The sequence below is a fragment of the Cinclus cinclus genome, chromosome 8 (genome assembly GCF_963662255.1).
Source record: "Cinclus cinclus chromosome 8, bCinCin1.1, whole genome shotgun sequence".
Lineage (NCBI taxonomy): Eukaryota > Metazoa > Chordata > Aves > Passeriformes > Cinclidae > Cinclus > Cinclus cinclus.
The window spans coordinates 9,815,906-9,834,783 of NC_085053.1; the positions used below are offsets into that span (position 1 = coordinate 9,815,906).

Consider the following 18,878-nt stretch of genomic DNA (forward strand, 5'->3'; position numbering starts at 1 on the left):
TTTTTAATTCTTGGTTTATATTTCCTCAATCCAACTATGATACAACAGTTTGACCTATGATTTAAGTATGCCAGAGCTATAAAATACTAAAGAGCTTTGATACTGTTTCCAAGTATTGAAATTTGCAGTGTAGGAAGTAATAATGCACTGGCATAGAGATGAAAATGTTGGTTATTTTTTCTTTATTAGATACATATACAGTAATGTATATGTATTACACAATTACGCATACACAAAGATGCTTTGGAGGAAAATAGCATTTCTCTAGTTGTCTCTGTGTGGTCAAAGCTGGCAATCTATTTTAAATTAGTAAATCTATAAGTTGTTATAGATATGTTATGTTATAATGGTTTCCTGACATTCATTTTATTCCAGGTTGTGTCTTTACAGGGTGGATCTGGTATATATCCATCATTTTACACTCCGCCTGTTGTGCTTGAGCTTGCATTAGAACGAAGGTACTTCTGTGTGCCGGTACGTCCGTCTGTGGGCCGGGGCCGGGGCCGGTCTGTCTGTCTGTCTGTCTCCGTGTGCCGGGGCCGGTCGGTCTGTCTGTCTCCGTGTGCCGGGGCCGGTCTGTCTGTCTGTCTCTGTGTGCCGGGGCCGGTCGGTCGGTCGGTCTGTCTGTCCGTCTCCGTGTGCCGGGGCCGGTCGGTCTGTCTGTCTGTCTGTCTCCGTGTGCCGAGGCCGGTCTGTCTGTCTGTCTCCATGTGCCGGGGCCGGTCGGTCGGTCTGTCTGTCTGTCTGTCTGTCTCCATGTGCCGGGGCCGGTCTGTCTGTCTGTCTGTCTGTCTCCATGTGCCGGGGCCGGTCGGTCGGTCTGTCTGTCTGTCTGTCTGTCTGTCTGTCTGTCTCCATGTGCCGGGGCCGGTCTGTCTGTCTGTCTGTCTGTCTCCATGTGCCGGGGCCGGTCGGTCGGTCGGTCTGTCTGTCTGTCTCCGTCTCTGTGTGCCGGGGCTGGGCGGGGCTCGGGGCGGGGCCCGCAGCTCGAGACGTCGCTCCGGAGGCGGGCGGCGCTTCCCGGGCGGAGAAGCCCCCCCGGGCCGGGCGGCGGAGGCGCTGGGCGGAGCGGCTGCCGGGGAGGCCCCGCACCGGGTAAACGCGGCGGGTGAACGCCGGGAGTCCCGCGGCGCCTCAGGTACCGCGGGCGGCGAGCGGGGCTGCGGGCGGGGCGGGCGCTGCCGGCCGCGGCCTGCTCGGGGTCGGGGCGGGGAGGGGCCGCGCGTCTCGGCGGAGCGCGGCGTCAGGTGCGACGTGAAGGAGGCGAAGGCGGGGGAGAAGCGTCCGGAGCCGCTTCTCCATGGCCCTGTCGGCTCCTGCCGCGCTCGGGCCGGGCCGCGGCGGGGCCTGGGGCCTGGCGGAGCCGCACCGAGGGGACCAGGCCGTGGCGCAAGGCTGGGCAGGGAAGTCCCCGCAGGCCTGGCCGAGGTGAGTTCTGCGTGACGGTCGTGCTGACCTCTCTGTGAAAAAATACCGAAGACCGAGGTTGAGCAAGGAGGAACGTTAGCGTCGGCAGTTGCTGTCCGGGGAGAAGCTGCCTGCGCCCTTAGGAAAGGGATCTCTGAGGGAGTGCGGTGTATCGCTCTCGGAGAGGGAACAAAGGATGGTGGAGCGGCAGGTGTTGTGGCCGTACTCTTCTTAAAACAATGCGGCCAAGGGGAACTAAGCCAAAGGAGTGACCCAAAAGGTGACCAAAACCTGAACGTTTCTCCGTTAACTTGAAAACAGGTATCACTTTCCACACCCCAACGTGTGCTAACGAAGTAAGACGTGTACATGCTTTACATGCGGGACTAAAGTGACCAGATCTAAAATGTCATCAACTGAATCTCTACCCTTTACCCTCCCTCAAAAAAGCCAATATAAATACAGGTTAAGAGGGGCGGAGGTCAGAGGAGACTCCACCTTTGTATCGTGGGATTGCCCCGGGCTGTTTCTCTCCTCCCCCGTTAGGAATGCCTCTTGGGCAAGGCTCGACCCCCGCGTGCTCCCTCAGGAAATCCCGAGGGCCAGCTTCTGTTTGCGAGTGTGCTTTCAGACGTCTTCCACTGTAACGTATTTTCTGTCGGTTTATTGCTCATATTTTTTTGTGTTCGTGCGCTCCTGCAGGCTCTGTGTTTATCACTGACAGTCCAGCGTTTCTGCTGCTCAGCAAATTACAGTGGTTTGCACCTGAGGGTTGTTGAACGCTTCCAGACCGTGGTCTGGCCAGGAGATTTCGGACATGACCAGACTCGGTGTGTCTGTCACAGAGTTTGTGAATCTGTGATTGTGGCAGTACTTAGTGAATGTGGCTGGACTCACAGTGCTGTACTGGCTCTGTGCTTCCCTTTTTGGTGCTAAATTTGCCGTCCCTCAGAATTGAAGCACAGCCACCCGCAGGGCCTCTGCTATCTGAGGAACAGCTGAAATGCAAGGGGAGTTTTTCTGCCAAATCTTCTTAATGTGACAGAAAAAATTTCTTTACTTTGCTTCTTTACATTGTTGATGCAATACCCTTATGGTGAAGAGTGCTGGAGTTCTGCACTGTATTATCATATTTAGCAATGCTGAACTCTGCTACACCTGGTGATAACAAAGTCAGGGGTATTTGTTGGGGGTTGGGTTTCTTTCTTTTTTACTTACAGAGTTTTTTCACATAAGTTACTAGGAGAGTAACTAACTACTGTATTTATGGGTACTTAAGAAAAAAAAAGGAGTGGGCAAGGTCTGCAGAGGAGTGTAGCATCTGGCTACGCTTCATTTTCTCTGGGAGCTTCTGGGGGGGGGATACCGCAGGATTTTGGGGCAGGTAAAGGACCGGGCTGGGGCAGCTGCGCTCTCTGGGCTTTGGAGGAGGACGGTCAGGCCTGCGGCTGGAAGGAAAGGAATTCACTGCCAGGGCCAGAACCCAGCCCGGAGCTGCCTTGTTCTGCGGCTGGGCCCTGCAGCCCCTGCCCTGCCGGGACCTCCCGCGGGCCCAGCCGCTGCCGGGGAGCTTCTGGTACATCCCGTCCGGCACCCTGGGATTTCTGCTCGTTCCTGCTGCTCAACCCCGGTGCTCCTCGGAGCCCTGCCGGGGCACCGGGATCGGCAGCCCCAGGGCTTTGTGACCCAAATCCTCTCTCTTTTACCTCCCTTCCCGCCCGGGCAGTGGGTTCGGCTGTCCCGGTGCTTTATCCCCAAACCCTCTCCCTTTCCCATCCCTTCCCGCCCGGGCAGTGGGTTCGGCTGTCCCGGTGCTTTATCCCCAAACCCTCTCCCTTTCCCATCCCTTCCCGCCCGGGCAGTGGGTTCGGCTGTCCCGGTGCTTTATCCCCAAACCCTCTCCCTTTCCCATCCCTTCCCGCCCGGGCAGTGGGTTCGGCTGTCCCGGTGCTTTATCCCCAAACCCTCTCCCTTTCCCATCCCTTCCCGCCCGGGCAGTGGGTTCGGCTGTCCTGGTGCTTTATCCCCAAACCCTCTCCCTTTCCCATCCCTTCCCGCCCGGGCAGTGGGTTCGGCTGTCCCGGTGCTTTATCCCCAAACCCTCTCCCTTTCCCATCCCTTCCCGCCCGGGCAGTGGGTTCGGCTGTCCCGGTGCTTTATCCCCAAACCCTCTCCCTTTCCCATCCCTTCCCTTTCCCATCTCCCGTTCCCCCGCGCTCCCGGGCCCGCCCCGCAGCAGCGCCCCTGCCGGCTGTGCCCGGGACTGCACCCAGGGACAGCGCCCGGGGCTCCTGCTCTGCCGGCGGTCACTGCTGCGGTGGGTGGTGGTTGTTTGCTTCGTTACACACACCAGGAAAGAACTGCTATTCCTGTTCTCTTATCTTTGCCTGACAGCCCCTTAAGTTCAAAATTATAATCATTCAGGAGGAGGGGATTTACATTCTCCATTCCAAGAGAGGCTCCTACCTTCCTTAGCAGACACCTGTCTTTCAAACCAAGACATCGTTGATCCGCTCGTATAATACAGTTTAATTGTGTCTATTATTGCCAGCATTTTCCTTGGGAAAAATATGGAAGTGAATTTAAACCTGCTTAATAGAGAATTGAGTTTTTAAAGAGCTCCACTTTAGTTTTTTCTCATGTAAGATTGTTTCATTTTTTTCATACAGCATGTTACATTCTGACCTAAATATCTGAATTTCTCGTTATATTCAGTGATACAGGATGCTGTTTCCTTTGGTATTGTGTGCAGTTACGCTGATAGGGAGCTGTAAAGTTCAAGAAGATGAATGGATTGACCCCACAGATATGCTCAATTATGATGCAGCATCAGGAACAATGAGAAGACCTTATAAGGTAGAAAAAGAAAGGGGGGTGTGTGTGTGTCTTTCCCAAAAAGCTAAAATGCTGTTGGAAGGTTGCTTTTAAATGGTGACAGTAGATAATGATAGCACTACGGTGTTTGTAAGGGCTTATTATGTTGTATTTGAATGCATACACAGAAAAGCCTTTGTGTCCATGCTTAAAATTGTAGGGGAAAAATTTGTGTAGTTAATTCAGGACCTTTCCCTGGTGAGCTTCTCTTGCAATCAGATCAAGTCATATCAAGCAGGCTTTTTGTATTGTCACAGGTGGTGCTGAAAAAATCAGTTTTATCAAGATGAATTGTCTCTGTCTTGTATGAGGAGTGGACTCTAAATACCATGAGATGCCCGTTGGTTATCTTGTGCATGTGTGCACACATGTCAGTGTAAACTGGAGGTGGTTGTAAGGGAATCCTTGACTTTTGCCATTATTCAGCTTTCAAGTTTGGTTTTACAGCCTTGAGCAATACTATTTAAACACTACAGAACATAATTTTCTGAAGCTTAAAAGGTGCAGAGTGCATTATTTCTCTCTACAGCTTTCCTCATCAACCTCCAACTTCTCCAAGTCCACTTGATAGTCATTAGCATCCTTGAGATCGAGCAGCAAGCTTTGAAATCTTGAAGCCTGGAGCCCAACTATTTCAGCTTTTATTAAAAAGTAGTAGCTTTATTGTTGTCTCCTGAAAAAATAGAACTACATTTTAAATGCAAAAAATTATTACTTTGTGTTAGTCCCTCCTCTCAGGATTTCTTGTCTGCTCTGCAGAGAGTTTTTAGGTGGGCACTCAAGCCCTCAAAACCAAACTTTGTTTCAGCACGAGTTCAGATTCGTGTGCTGTTGTGCTTCCTCTTGCAGACTCCCCTCAGTGTGCACACCTGGTTGTGTAGAAGCAGCACTGCTCAGGCTGGATCTGAGTAAGAACAGAAAGCATAGAGTGCTCTGGAGTAGAGAAGGGCAGGCAGCCCAAAGTGGGGTTTGTGTTTACTCGCAGTCCGGCTGGCGGCGTGGCCAGCTGGACTGGGAATTTGCCTGGCTGAAAACTGCCCCTTTGCCTGCTGAGTCAGTTTTTAGCCAGTGCCATTATCTAATCTAATGCACTCTGTGGATCACCAGCACTCAAAGGAGGGGAAAGGGCAAGTGGAGGAGGACAGGCAAGACCTCACCTTTTGAAGGCAATGTGCATTTAGAGAAACTCAAAGTAATTGTCCATCTGGAGCCTAAAATGACAGCAGAGAGGTAGCTCGAGTGTCAGTGGGAGAATATTAGCAGAAAATATCTCTACTCAGTTTTTAGCTCCTTTGCTCCTTCTAAAGTGATGTGACTGTAAAAGTGTAACAGTTGGTCAAATTCTTAGGTTCTAAAAATAGGTTTTTCTTCTGTAATTTCAGCCAAGCTATCATGACTCTGAGGAAAAAGCTGTGGATCATTCAGTCAGTACTGAAATCTCAAGTTGTTCCAGGGTAATAGATTCCTTGCAACACAAGGTTTGTTCTTCAGAATATTTTCCAGTGTTTAATAGTTTGTGCTTTCTCATGATACTCTTCTGGACAGTATCAAACAGATGCATTGCTGGCATAATTTATGCTTTATGGAGGGGGAGCCTCTAGGCAGAGAAGTGACTGAAAGTGGTTTGAATTAATTTTCAAGTTGTTGTTCTGCCTACAGAGGTCTGTTTCCTGATGTGTTTTATAGTGTAACAAGATTGATAGGAGCTAGGTGCTTCTGTCCAGTGTTAACAGTTTAAAGTTGGTGCTGATGTTACCCCATGCTGTTCTCAGGCTGTTCAGTCCTGTTTGATTTTAAGGGGTGGGTTGTGGGCACAGAGACACTAGGGTAGTGTGCAGAGCTGCAGCTCTCAGGTGCTGCTTTCAGACCCCCTCCCAGGATGTGGGGATGCTTGTGTGGCTACTGGGGCCTCACTGCCCTCAGCCATTTGGATACCCAATGGGATATGTGTCATATTAATGTTGTTTCAGTTACTTAGGATTTTTGGCAGTTCCCTCTTTTTTTCACTGATGAAAACTTAAAATGTAAGGAGAGCCAGATGTTTACATTTGTTTCTAGCCTTACTGAGGTCAGGATTTGAATATTACTAGCTGATGTGAAATCTCCAGTACTGGCCACTCCCACTGAATGTAGTATCTTCAGTAACTTCATATGTTTTTGTCTGACATACTAACTATAGAATCATTGCTTAACTAAAGAAATGTGCCCCTCTTAATCCTGAGTTTAATGTGTTGGTATTTTTGTGGGTTTTTTTTTCTCCTATGAAGAAACTGGTTTGAACAAAGTGAATAAAAATGTCTTTTGCACAATTGCAGATTGCAGAGTGTGAGAAGAGGAATGCCAAATCACATGAGAGCCGTAGCTTCTATATTTTTAAGCGATACTTGAATAAGATTTTAAACGAAGCTGGAAAACTTGGCCTTGTGAGTATTTGAGCAGTCACTTAAAAAAGACTTAATTAAAATGAATTCATATTACTGCTTTATGTAGTTTTCAGTTACCAAGCATTGAGTAATTATGCTGGTGTGCTTTAAATAAAATGAAGGGAACTGAGTGGCAAAGGAAAAGATGATAGAAGTATGTGCATCCAGTACTGCTGAGGAGATACAAGTTGTCATTTGATTTGTAAAGCACCCAAAGGAAGGGTTTGTGAATTCAGTGTATCTAAACATCTGTTGCTGGAATGCAGCTATAGGAACACCTTGTTGTGGTCACGTTAATGGCTGGAAACTGGAAGGAGCCAGATTTGGGTTGTTTGTTGTAGACTTTTAAGGTCTGTATTGTAGGTCTGCCATGTTAACCTGCAGAGGGTGGAAGCGAGGACAGGTAACCTGGAAGGAGTACAGAGAGATTCTCCAAGCAAGGATGGGGATCAGATTAGGAAAGCTAAAGCCCAGATGGAAGTAAACCCCCTAAGGAAGGGATGGCATCCAGAGGGACCCTGATGGGCTTGAGAGATGAGTCCGTGCAAAACTCATGAAGTTCAGTGAGACCAAGTGCAAGGTCCTGTACATGTGGGGGGCAGTGCCAGGAGCAATAATAGGCTCGGGTGGAGAATGGATTGATTTGGACTGTTCCTCAGGAGAAAGACTTAGGAGTGCCAGTGAACCTGACAGTGTGAGCTTGAGCCCAGAAAGGATCCTGGGCTGCATCCAAAGCAGTGTGGGCAGCAGGGCAGGGAGGGGACTCTGCCCCTGTGCTCTGGTGAGACCCAACCTGCAGCGCTCATCCAGCTCTGGGGTCCCAGTGTGGAGAAGAACACAGACCTGTTGAAGCAAGGCCAGAGGAGGCCACAGGGATGATCAGGGGGCTGGAGCATCTCTCCTGCAAGAACAGGCTGAGAGAGCTGGGGCTGTTCAGAAGAAAAGAAGGCTCTGGAGAGACCCTTTGAATACCTAAAGGGGGGGGGGGTCTATAAGAGGGACCTTTTACAGGGGTGTGTGGTGCTAGGACAAGGGGGACTGGCTTTCCACTGAAAGAGAGGAGATTTATATTAGATATTGGGAAGAAATTATTTGCTCTGAGGGTTGTTGAGGCACTGGAAGAAGTTATCTGGAGAAGTTGTGGATGCCCTGTCCCTGGAAGCATTCAAGGCCAGGCTGGATGGGGCTTTGGGCAAATGTGATCTAGTGGGAGGTGTCCCTGACCATGAGTGTTGGAACTACATTATCTTTAAGGTCCCTTCCAACCCAAACCATTCTGTGGTTCTATCAAGCAAAAGTAGCTTATTAGAGTTTCCTTATAAGAATCACCTTATTACTTTATGCAGTGGTTTCAGCTGGGGTAGAGTGAATTGTCTTCCTGGTAGCTGGTGCAGGGCTGTGTTTTGGGTTCAGTGTGAGTGCACTGCTGATAACACACTGGTGTTTTAGTTGTTGCTCAGTGGTGCTTTCTCTAAGCCAAGGACTTGTCCGTGCCTTGTGCCAGCCAGGAGGTGCAGGAGGAGCAGGGAGGGAGCGTGGCCAGGACAGCTGAGCTGAGCTGAGCTGGCCACAGGGACATTGCAAACCATGGCTGCAGTGCTCAGGGTGAGCTGGGGGAGTTCATCCACAGGGGCTGATCACTGCTTGGGAATGGGCTGGGCATTGGTCAGCTCAGGGAGCAGTTGCATTGTGCACCACTTGTTCTTCTGGGTTTTACTTCCTTCTTTCTATCTTTTCATGACTACTAGTATTGTTATCATCGCATTTTATTTTGTTTGCTGTTCTCTTTTGCATTTTTTTTCTCATTCTCCTCCCCACCAGGAGGGATATTGGAGGGAGTGGGTGGCTGCATGATACTTTAGTTGTTGTCTGAGCACTTTATCATATTGTCTTTGGAGATTTTGTTTATTCAGAGGTAGAAGAAATGATTCTATGTAATAAGCAAAATTACTGTTAAATAAGGAAGATCATTTAACAATGTAAATCTTCTTATTTTAGTATTTATTAGTTTCTATGTGTATTATCTGGCTGTGACTGAGGCACACATAGTGTGTATGTAGTTATTGTTAATGAATACTGGTTCTGAAGTCTTAGTAACAGGTGAGATAATTCACTTTATTTTTTTTAGTTTTTTTTTTTTTTTTTTTTGTAGAATTGAAGGATTACAAGCCAGTTGAATTGTGTTTCATGTAGTTTAGATGAACAAAAAGGTTATAGAATCATGTGTCCCCTGTCCCATGTTTTCATGCTGCAGTCTGCTTCAGAAGGGTGCTGGTACAGAATGAATATGATCAGGCTTTGGCCCATGGATGCATTTCTATTTCCAAGTAAGCAGCTTTTAACCATTGTTTTGCTTCACTTTTGAATTCAGCCTGAGGAAAATGGGGGCCATGTCCATTATGATGCTGAGGTCATTCTTACAAGACAGACATATTTGGAGATCCTCAGGTTTGTCAGTGAGGAAGCCTGGCAGCCAGGTGCCCTGGATGAGGCACTGAGTGATATTTTGATCAATTTTAAACACCATGATGATCAAGCTTGGCAGTGGAGATTTGAGGACGCCTTTGGAATCGATCTGTATAATTTGTTTTTGGTAAGAGAATAAATATTGGTTGAATATTAGTTTTAATTGCTGTTTTATTCAGTTTCTCTCTGCTAGTCAGTTAATATTACCATTTTAACTCCGCAGATAAAGCAATTCTTTCCATCATACTTGCAGTGAGTCACCTTTTTTTTGTGGCTGCTGAACAATGTATTTGCTTTAAGAAGGAATTCAGGTTTTTTATTCCTGTTGTCATCTATTCCCCTTGTAGCTTTGGTTTGGGGGTGTTTTCTGCTGTGTTTTGGTTTTTTCCCTTTTCTATCTGTGCTGCCAGACTCATTATGCTCTAGCACTTTCTTAACACTAGAACTGACACCTCATGCATTGTAGATCTTCCAGGTTTGTCTCTTGTTCATGTAGTTGTTGAAGCTGTTGGCTACTCCAAGAGTTGGAGTATATACTGAAGCAAGTATATATGTGAACTCCTATAGGTCTGAGGCAAATTTTGTGAAAAAATTGTATAGTGTGGGAGCGAAGAGCATGACTGTGGGAATTACAAAGTGCTAAGCTGAGGATCTCTAATAAGTTGAAGCTTTCTCGACAAATCTTTACAATTCAAAATATGCCAATGTTTTATGCTGACATAATGTTACAGGTAGCCTGTGCAGATATGAGGGGTCCCTGGAAGGCAGATGACAAAAGCAGACTGTCAGTAACCTCTGATAGGGGTCCTCAGGTGGGAAGACACTGTGTGAAGTCTTGCTGCTGGTACCCAGCCTGTAACTTGGTCTCTACCAAAGTGCATGAGTCAACAGCAGTTATTCTGTGGTTCATAGCAGGCACAAACTGCTCAAGCACTGACTGATACCAATTTGATAATTCAGAAGTGTGGTTGCTAATGTAACAAAGGTCCTAAGGAAGAATTAACTCACAAGAAACAAAGGAGCAACTGCAATGTAAGGCTGTGACAAGAATGAGTACCAGTGCTGCCACAGAACTGCTCTGCCTTGTGCTGCTCATATGGGCTTCTGTGAAAGCAAGGAAAAACTTCTCAGCTATTCTGTGTAATTGACATTAGTAAAAGCAGGAGTTGGAAATTTCTTCATGTGTACTGTCAGTAAACTTGGAAAGTTCCAAATGTGGGTGATAATTCTTTCTTCTTTTCTTTTTCAGCTACTCTTGTGCTTAGTGTGCATTGTAACTGTAATAACTACAGAACTCTGGACACGTGTTCTTTGGTTGGTTCAGCTAAAACGTTTTCTATTAGTAAATTTTTTCATCAGTTTTGGATGGAATTGGGTTTACTTGTTTAAGGTAAGTTCTGTAATCTTAATGGCTTTTTTGCTTAGAACTTTACAGTTATGAGGGAGTTAAGGTTATTTAGTTCCTTTGGTTAGTTTATATATAGCTTTTCATGAACTGCAAAATAGAAAAAAAGGGATGAACGTTTTCTTTAGCATGTTGAGTCTGTTAGGTGTAAAGAACAAAAGAAACCCCGACAACTTTATCCTGCCATGGAGGGGCGCAAAATTCAGAGAGCGCTAGAACTCTGACTTCACTATGTGGGCAAGGCAGATTTGACCTCTGAGTAAAGCAGCTTAGTAGAAAAGTTATACAGAAATATATTCTGAGGAGTTTTTTTTCTCTAAGATTCACTGGTAGAAACTGCGTTTGATGTGATAGACCAGATAAATGCCTCATTAATGGTGATCTAGTGGCTGATGGTATAATAGGATCAGTTTTATTGAGGAGGAATTTAAGCTACCCGATCAAAGTCCAGCCACAAAATCTGCCCTCACATCTTGTCAATCAGGACTGAAGTGCAGCTTGACAGACCCAGGGATAGCAGAGTGCTGGAGAGTGGGATGGCTCTGGCATGAGGGTGGAATGCCATGCGCGTGGCTTGGGCTGAGGCAGTGAAGAATGTCGGTTTTGCAACAGATGATTTGACTGAATTTTTAATGGTTTATCAGTTACAAACTGTAAGCTAAAGCTATAATAAATAGGGGTATTTCTTATGGGAATTATTTGAAAATAAAAGAGGATGTTTTAACTAGTAATTGCATGACAGCTGTGTCTCTATTCCAGAAACATTTTAAGGAAAGATGTCATCAGTTTACTTTTGCCTTGAACTTGTGTCATTGAATATTGGAGTCTGATCCTTTGGCAATCCAGACTCCTTTTGGAGAGTAACTTGGAGGTAGCCGTTGTCTCAGGGGTTTTGTCCATTCCTGGGAAGTTCTTAGAATTTAACTCCATTAAAATTGTCTAAATACACATTACGTGGGGAATTGTCATTACAAGGGGACAGTGGGGAAATTCTCACTTACATGGGGAACTATAAAGGCTGCTGAGAGCACGCACGGATAGCTGAGGAGCAGCACTCCTGGCTGCAGCCACCTCAGTCCATGTTTGGCTCCCTGCTGTCCCTGCAGATGGCCTTTGCTCAGCACCAGGCAGAGATCGCCAAGATGGGGCAGTTCGACGACGTCTGTGCGGAGAAGCTGGACTGGCAGGGAAGTCTCTTTGGTAAGTTCTTGTCTTGGTACTCTGCAGTAATAGATCCCAGAACATCAATTCGTAGTGTCCCAGGATACTCAGATTTCTTCATGAGTAGCACAGGGAGTTTTCTTCAGTACATGACTATGTGCTTTTACCCTTTTTCCATCCCATAAGACACTGTTTTCTAGGCCTTGGAGGTGAGTTGATCACAGCACTGTACTTGGGGTATGTCATGGTGTTACTTCTTTTCTTGTAACTTATCTGTGTTTCCCTTGCCACTATCCCCAGCACCATTCAGTGCCATTTACCAAAGACAGGCAGACAGAGTTCAGGACAAGAATTTTTTTTTTTTTTTTTTTTTTTTTTTTCATGTATCAGGCCTGTGAGTACAGTGGATTTCAGGAACTGGATCTGTAATTGTTTATTCAGGAGTTATTATTTTACAGAGAAAGCTGATTTTTTTAGCTGCTATTTCTATCCAGTGCTATAGCAGGTAGATAAAGTGTAGCAGCTCTTAAAGAGTGTTTGTTTTGGTCTTTCCTGTGTAATTTCTTGACTCTGTTCTGGTTTTGATACATGTCAATGATTTATGTTCTCACTGCAGTAAAGTCAAACTACAGAAACAATGATGTAATGAATCACTTGTTTATAATGTAAAAGTTCCCTTAAGAAGTAAGACTTCTGCTAGTAACTAAAACAGACTCTTGAATCTAGCAAGCCAACTAGATGATTTCAATCTCCCTGCAGACTGGCAGATGAGCAATAACACAGAATGATGATGCTATGTCAGTAGCTGTGAACACAGTGTGCAAGTTCATCGTTTCCACAGCTGAGGCTTTTTTCCCTGAGGCTTCTGGGGACTAATCTCACCTAAAGAGCTTTCTTGATCATATATGGGAAACTTTAGGTTCTTCCCTTCCTGCATCCCCTTGACTGGAAAAACTATACTGCCAATTTCAGATGTGTAAAAATAAATCTCAGTTTTGAACTGTATCTAGAAGAGTGCTCTTCCATCTGTAACTGAAATGCTTCTTTCTGTATTGCTGCTGTGTCACAAAATATATTTTTAAGAAGTAGTAAAAATATGTCTGTGCTTTGACTTCAGAATGGCTTAGAACTGTATGGACATTTCGGGATGATCCCTGTCAGAAGTATTATGAAACTCTGCTTGTAAATCCCGTTTTGCTGGTTCCCCCAACAAAGGTATGACCCGAGCCCAAAGGGACTGTTCATGGTGTTTGTTTCTGTGACAACATTGGTTTGCTGTTTCTTTTTCTAGGCCTTGGCAATAACTTTCACTCACTTTGTAACTGAGCCTTTGAAGCACGTAGGACAGGGTATTGGTGAATTCATCAAGGCACTTATGAAGGAGATGCCAATAATTCTGCAGGTTCCAGTGCTCATTATAATGGCTCTGGCTGTCCTGGTTTGTATGCATTCGTCTTACATTTACAAGCTCCGTTTTATTTTTTAAATATTAAATGTATTTGTAGTTTAAGTCTTATTTGTACAACTGAACAGATTTCTTAGCACAAAGAGATTACTTCTGCAAGGGAATTTTTTCTATAGTTGGTTTAGGAATTAAGAGCCACGTTTTGTATTCAAACTGTACTCTTCTCCCACTCCCCAGATAGTATATAGTAGCACTAAACTGCTTAAAATCTTAGACTCTCTGACAGTTTATTGCACCTTAGTTCCCCTTTCTTCTTTGAGTCATTACATCGTGATGCATGTAGGTGGCAATTAACACAAAGTTGAGTTAGAGCCTTAAACATCTTTGATGTAGCACCAACAATGAACTGCATCCAGCCTGGCAGTCTGACCAGCGTGGTCAGACTGCAGAAGGCTTGAGCTGGAGCCCTTCAGCTGAGCTTTTCCTTCAGGGGCTTTCAGATATATGACAAGAAACCTGTGCGAAAACCGTGGGCTGCAGGTAGTTGGTGTTTTGCTTAAGTTTGGGTTTTTTTCCTCTCCCCCAGGTATTTTGCTATGGTGCAGGATCATCAGTGTCTGCATTAAGATACTTAATGTCTTCTCAGAAGAAAAGTGTTCCTCTGCCTGCCAATGAGCAGGAGCAAATAGCCTTTGAGCAGTACGATGGGAGGACAGTAGAAGAGCACTGTGTACAGAGGCATCAGTATGTCCCCAGAGGCCACCAGGACAGAGGGGATGCTTCCACCAGGCCTCTCCCCACGGTGAGAGTGAGCAATGGCAGCAGGAGCCCGGACACAGCGCACACCAACAACGAGCTGGAAGCACAGGTACCAGAGCCCCTGTGACAGGGACCAGAGTCCTGCCACAGGGACTAGAGCCCCACAGAGCAGAGCCTGATGTGTCTCCTGGTGCCCTGGGAGCTGCCATTAACCTGAGCAGATGGCAATGGCACCCCCTAGAACACATTAAATCAACACACTTAACCCAGATCTGGGGAGGAGAAGGCAGTACACGTTCCCCTATGGAACAGTTAGATAGAGGTGGCTTGGTTGTGTTTCTTCTGGAAAAGTATCTTGTAATGGCTAACTGTAGCAGGAAACTACTGAATTAAAACTCTTTATACTAAAGACAACTTCAGTTTTGAGAGATCAGTATGTATGTCAACCTGGGCAATCATGATAACCCACAGAAGAAATGGGGAGGAAAAAAAGCAGCAATGACTTCCCTGTAAACTACAGAAAATTCAAAACAAGAGTTATATTCTATATTTAGCTTATTTACATATTCTGTTTCCCAAGGGGGGGAAAGAATACCTTTGTCATGCTTTGGGTGAGCCCTTCCCCTTGACCTGAGATGCACTTGAAACAATAGATGCTGTCACTTTTGCTTAATTATTAGATTTTTTTTGTTTTTTTCAGAACAGGTTGTACACTGAATCTGAAATTTATCGACTTGAAACTCTCAAAGCTGAAAACCTTACTGAAGAAGCTCCAGATAAGCAGCAGAAACAGGCGACAGACAAAGCAGAGGGAGAGACTGGAGAAAACTGTAACAGTAATAAAAACGTAGAAGGGAAAAGTCCTGCTGTGGAACCATGTGAAGAGAAGAGAGAGAGCATTCTACATGACTCCCAGGAAGGAGACAAGGAAGACCCAGGCTCTGCTGTAAGTTTTGCCTTACCTTTACTTGTCATGCATTTGCTAATTCTACTCTCAAGTGTAGAAGAGAGACCATCAGCAAGATGTTAAGTGGGGCTGTAAAATCTGGGAGTGTGTGTTTGTACTACATCTGGAATCTGAAATAAAGGTGTTAAAAGTGTAAGTGTTAAGTGTAAAAAACCCCAGGCTTCTGGAGTGTTGCTGCTTGTTGGAAATCAAGTTTGTGTAATAAGCTGAGTAATTCCCAGCTCAGATGTCTGAGGTCTGGCTTAGGGTTTATGTTCTTTAGCAGTTTGCTTCTTGTCAGCTTTGTTTTAGGACAGCTTACAGATTTCCTCCTGGTGTAATGATTTGCAGAGAGTGAGAATCTGATGTTTCTGCAGGTGGTTTTTAGGCAGTTCAAAGCTGAACAGGGCCAGGACCAGAAGCTACCCAGGGGATGGACATTCCAGTGGTTGTTCCCCAGAACTCTCCCAGCCCAGCTCATCCTCAGCCAGAGCAGGAGAGGAGCTGAGGTCAGGTATAGGAAGCAGCACCTGTGCATTTCCTGTGTGTGACACTGGAAACTGGGTGCTGCAGGAACTGGCCCAGGCCCATGAGAGTTGGTGCCAGTGCCCGCCACCCCTGTGATTCCTGGTGCATGGGGCACATACCACACAAGCTGTAGAGCAGCATGAGCACCTGTTTCTTGAAAGTACTTCTTGAAAACTCCTGTTCTGAATTAATGTAGGAAACAGTTAACTAAATATTACCAAACAACCACTATGTTTGAAAAAACTATTTTTTTATTAAACAGAATTAAAACTAGGGTTTAATTTTTTTTATAGAAATGATTGTTTCTTCCAAACTCTGTTTCTGTAAAGAGACTAAAGACTGAAGCTATTTCTCCTTTTTTTAAATTATTTTTTAAAAAAAGTATAAAAGAAAGCAGAACTTTTTGTCAAGAGGTACAAATCAGGGGGAAAAATCAACTTTTCTTTAAAAAGAACATAAACCTTTAAGTCTTACACTAGACTGCGACAGTGGTAGAATCCACTCGTGAGCAATGAGAGAACTGACAGAGAAAAAAGAAATCATAGCAATTCTGACAGTCTATCAAAAGAGGCAATTAAGGAGACACAGTACCTCAGACACTGCTCTGAGATCAAGAGCAGGGCAATTCTGTAACTACTGCTCACCTGTGTGATGCTGCTGCTATTTCTGTGAAAAAATCAGGAGAAAAGAGAGAAAGCTGCTAATTGTAGTCATGTTAAAAAAGGCAAGTGTGCTTTTCCAGCAAACCAGAATGATCCCTAGGATGCTGCTGTACAGTACATGCCTCTGGAGTCTTCAGCTGGAGTTGGGTCCCTTTATAGCTGAGGGCAGGTGGACTCTCTGTTCATCCATTCTCTTGGCTTGTGAGCGCAAAATCAGGCTGAAGAAATCCTCATCTGGTACAGTGGGGCCTTTGGCAGCTCCTGGAGGAGCACATCTTTGATCATCCAGTCTGGAGCCCTACAGACAGACCAGGCAATAAAAGCTGCACTTTTAGAGGAACATAATGGAGCAAATGAACACTACTAAGTGAAAAAAACTAGCAAAAGCTTTTGGTATCAGATTTAAACTAGTAGAAAGATTTAATTTTTAAGTTTTGTTTCAAGTTAAACTTGCTAAATGAAATTAAGAGTCGCAAGTGTAACTAAAATGGTTCCTCTGATCCACTTGTCTCCATGTGTCTGAAATTACTCCCCCAGTTCAGTTCTTTGACATATTGCAAAATGAGATTTAAGTGTTCTTAGTTCAGAAGGATAATTTTTTGCATTGGTACAGGGTGTTTCTGGTCTCATAGACCAGGAAGTATGGTTGTCTTCCTTTCCTTATGCAGGGACTAAACAATGGCAGCAGTGCTGAGAGAGTTGGGAAGGCATTCCTTGGAGGCCCCTTGCCTCCACCCTGTGCAGCTGGGTACAGTTTAATGCCAAGGCTGCAGAGCAGGTGGCAAAGCTGCTGGGCTGGGCTCTGCTTCTTGCTCAGAGCCTCCCGAGCTGGGGCGGGGTGTTCTCCACAGGACCAGGCTGCCGCTGGAGGGCCCTGGGGCCGCAGCAGCAAAAGCACAGCTTTCAGCGTGGGTGGACCTGGGAAAGGTACCCTCGACTCAAAAAGATTCAAGGCCGCAACCCTTCCGTGCTTGTTTAAAGTAGCAGCGTCTCTCCTGATCCTGAGAGGAGATGAAATACTTTTCCTTTCCTAAAAGCATATTTCTAGAATCTTTGCTTGACCGAAAGAAGGAAACAGACAGGCTCCTACAACACAACATTTCAGAAGGCTGATGAACACTGTCACTGTAGACTCAATTCCAGGTGCTGCTTTCTCACCCAGGCTACCTTTGGAGAACTCAGCATCTGAATTTTGTATTTTGAACTGTTTATCAACCCACCAGACAAACTAGCAAGTCTTTTAGTTCTTTTTGGTCTAATTGGTATATGCACATGCTCTAACTGAAAATCAGTCAGCTCTCACTTTTATATTGCTATAAACTTATCATTTAAACTTAACCTCATGGGGATGATGACTACTCTTATCACTAAACCCTGGATACTGAATTCTTTCAGTTGGTAAATTAGGATTGCTGGTCTATCCGGTGCCCTCCTTAGCAAGCCAGGTCTAAATACTTAAAAACATTTTACATACTCCTTGTAATAGGAGTGATACTTGTTTTTCTTCACTTTTTCAGCATTTCTTACTTTTAATAGTTACTGTGGTATAAATACCAAAATTACACTGACTAGACACTAGATAATAAAAAAAAACCCAACTTTTGTGCCCTTTTATGTTCTTCCTTATCTGCCAGATCCACGTGTATCTTTAAAGCACATAACAAACACAGTGGCTTCCTGGCAGGAGTTCAGTAGCAGGAGGCACAGCTGCAGTCCCCAAAGGCAGAAGCTGAGGAGGCTGTTGTTAAGCACTGACCTGGCATTTGATCAGTATCTCGAAGAAGTCGTCATCCAGGTCCCGGTTGCTGCTGGCCACGAGGTGGCCCAGCCCAGGCTGGCTGCCGCGCTGCCGGAGGCGCAGGCCGGGCAGCTCGCTGAAGCTGGCGCGCTGGTCATCGAGCCGGCGGCTCTGCGAGCTCGCCAGCAGGTCCAGGAACTCATCCGTGTGCGGGGACACCACGGACGTGGAAAAGGCTGCCCGGGACACACAGAACAAATTCGAGTTAGCCTAGGAGTGAATGCATTGCTCTAGAGATTCTTGCACGCAAATGCGTTTTGAAAATAGTACTCAAGGCAAATAAAGATTTTACTTTTAAAAAATTACATTTTATCATCGTTTTAGGTGGAGTAGAGGATGTTGCCACTGAAGCAGCTGAGAGTCTGTTTTTCTCCTGGAAACAGCACCTCTGATCATCCATCCTGTTACTCTGGAACCGACTCAGCAGATCAAAGAACCCTTCGTCTGCCATTGTCTCACGACCGCTTTTCTGAAAAGGAGAAGATTTAGGGTGTTTGACTTTAGAGTTCCACAGCTGCTGCAACTGCATCAGAGTTTCAGTCCAGTGATATGTTTGATATTTACATATCTGAAATTCATTAAATGAATTTTTTTAGTCAACCATTTCTATAGCCACAGATCTATGATAGGAGATGCTAATGCTAGGGCAGCATTTTGGAGAGTGAAATATATTAGAAATGTTTCATCCTCTGACAGGGAAAGAAACAGTACTCTGATCGTGATACAGTGGGAGTTATTCCTCCTCAGCCATTAATCCAATAAAACCCCAAATGCCCGTGAGAGGAAAAAGAAACAAGACCAGCAATGAACAGTTGCCATTGTCTCCTCAGGTATACGACCAAATGACTCAGTTCTTTTATTTTGAACTGACTTATTTTAAGAGTGCAATAACCCAGAAAGTATGTCTAAAATATCTCCCACTGCCTGAATCAGAAAAAAAATAGATTTTTTTAACTTTAGAGAAGTGGGGTCTAGAAAAAACTTAGAAATAAAATTTATTTGCTGAGCTCTAACATTAAAAAATCCACCACAAATAAAATGTTT

At 45.3% G+C, this 18,878-nt stretch overlaps 3 protein-coding genes across 10 annotated transcripts in view; 1 reads left to right on the top strand and 2 right to left on the bottom strand.

Annotated features, from left to right (window-relative positions):
- Nucleotides 1-416: 416 nt before the first annotated feature.
- On the bottom strand, nt 417-2,989 carry LOC134046903 (basic salivary proline-rich protein 1-like). The gene is made up of 2 exons (XM_062497730.1): nt 2,774-2,989; nt 417-1,637 (listed from the first exon to the last, which is right to left on the bottom strand). Exons 1-2 carry the CDS (start codon nt 2,987-2,989, stop codon nt 417-419), a joined length of 1,437 nt encoding a protein of 478 aa, XP_062353714.1.
- CLCC1 (chloride channel CLIC like 1) lies at nt 1,007-18,434 on the top strand. 4 transcript variants are annotated; one of them, XM_062497832.1, is made up of 12 exons: nt 1,007-1,138; nt 4,123-4,263; nt 5,664-5,759; nt 6,597-6,704; nt 9,076-9,297; nt 10,420-10,560; nt 11,682-11,775; nt 12,854-12,951; nt 13,028-13,174; nt 13,728-14,009; nt 14,601-14,846; nt 18,159-18,434. In XM_062497832.1, the coding sequence occupies exons 2-12, from the start codon at nt 4,132-4,134 to the stop codon at nt 18,165-18,167; spliced, it is 1,575 nt and encodes a 524-aa protein (XP_062353816.1). In that variant the 5' UTR covers nt 1,007-1,138; nt 4,123-4,131; the 3' UTR covers nt 18,168-18,434. The 4 variants fall into 4 exon arrangements, with proteins under 4 accessions (XP_062353816.1, XP_062353815.1, XP_062353817.1 ...); XM_062497831.1 differs by lacking the exon at nt 1,007-1,138 and adding an exon at nt 1,276-1,428; XM_062497833.1 differs by lacking the exons at nt 1,007-1,138; nt 9,076-9,297 and adding an exon at nt 1,276-1,428.
- The window catches only part of GPSM2 (G protein signaling modulator 2), a 39,038-nt gene continuing 35,812 nt past the window's right edge, over nt 15,653-18,878 (bottom strand). For all 5 annotated transcript variants that reach the window (XM_062497828.1, XM_062497829.1, XM_062497824.1 and 2 more), the window contains 3 exons: nt 18,141-18,303; nt 17,793-18,010; nt 15,653-16,334 (listed from right to left, as the gene is read on the bottom strand). In XM_062497828.1, the coding sequence (XP_062353812.1) occupies nt 16,170-16,334; nt 17,793-18,010; nt 18,141-18,303 (546 nt within the window). In that variant the 3' untranslated portion in view covers nt 15,653-16,169. The remainder of the gene's footprint in view (nt 16,335-17,792; nt 18,011-18,140; nt 18,304-18,878) is intronic.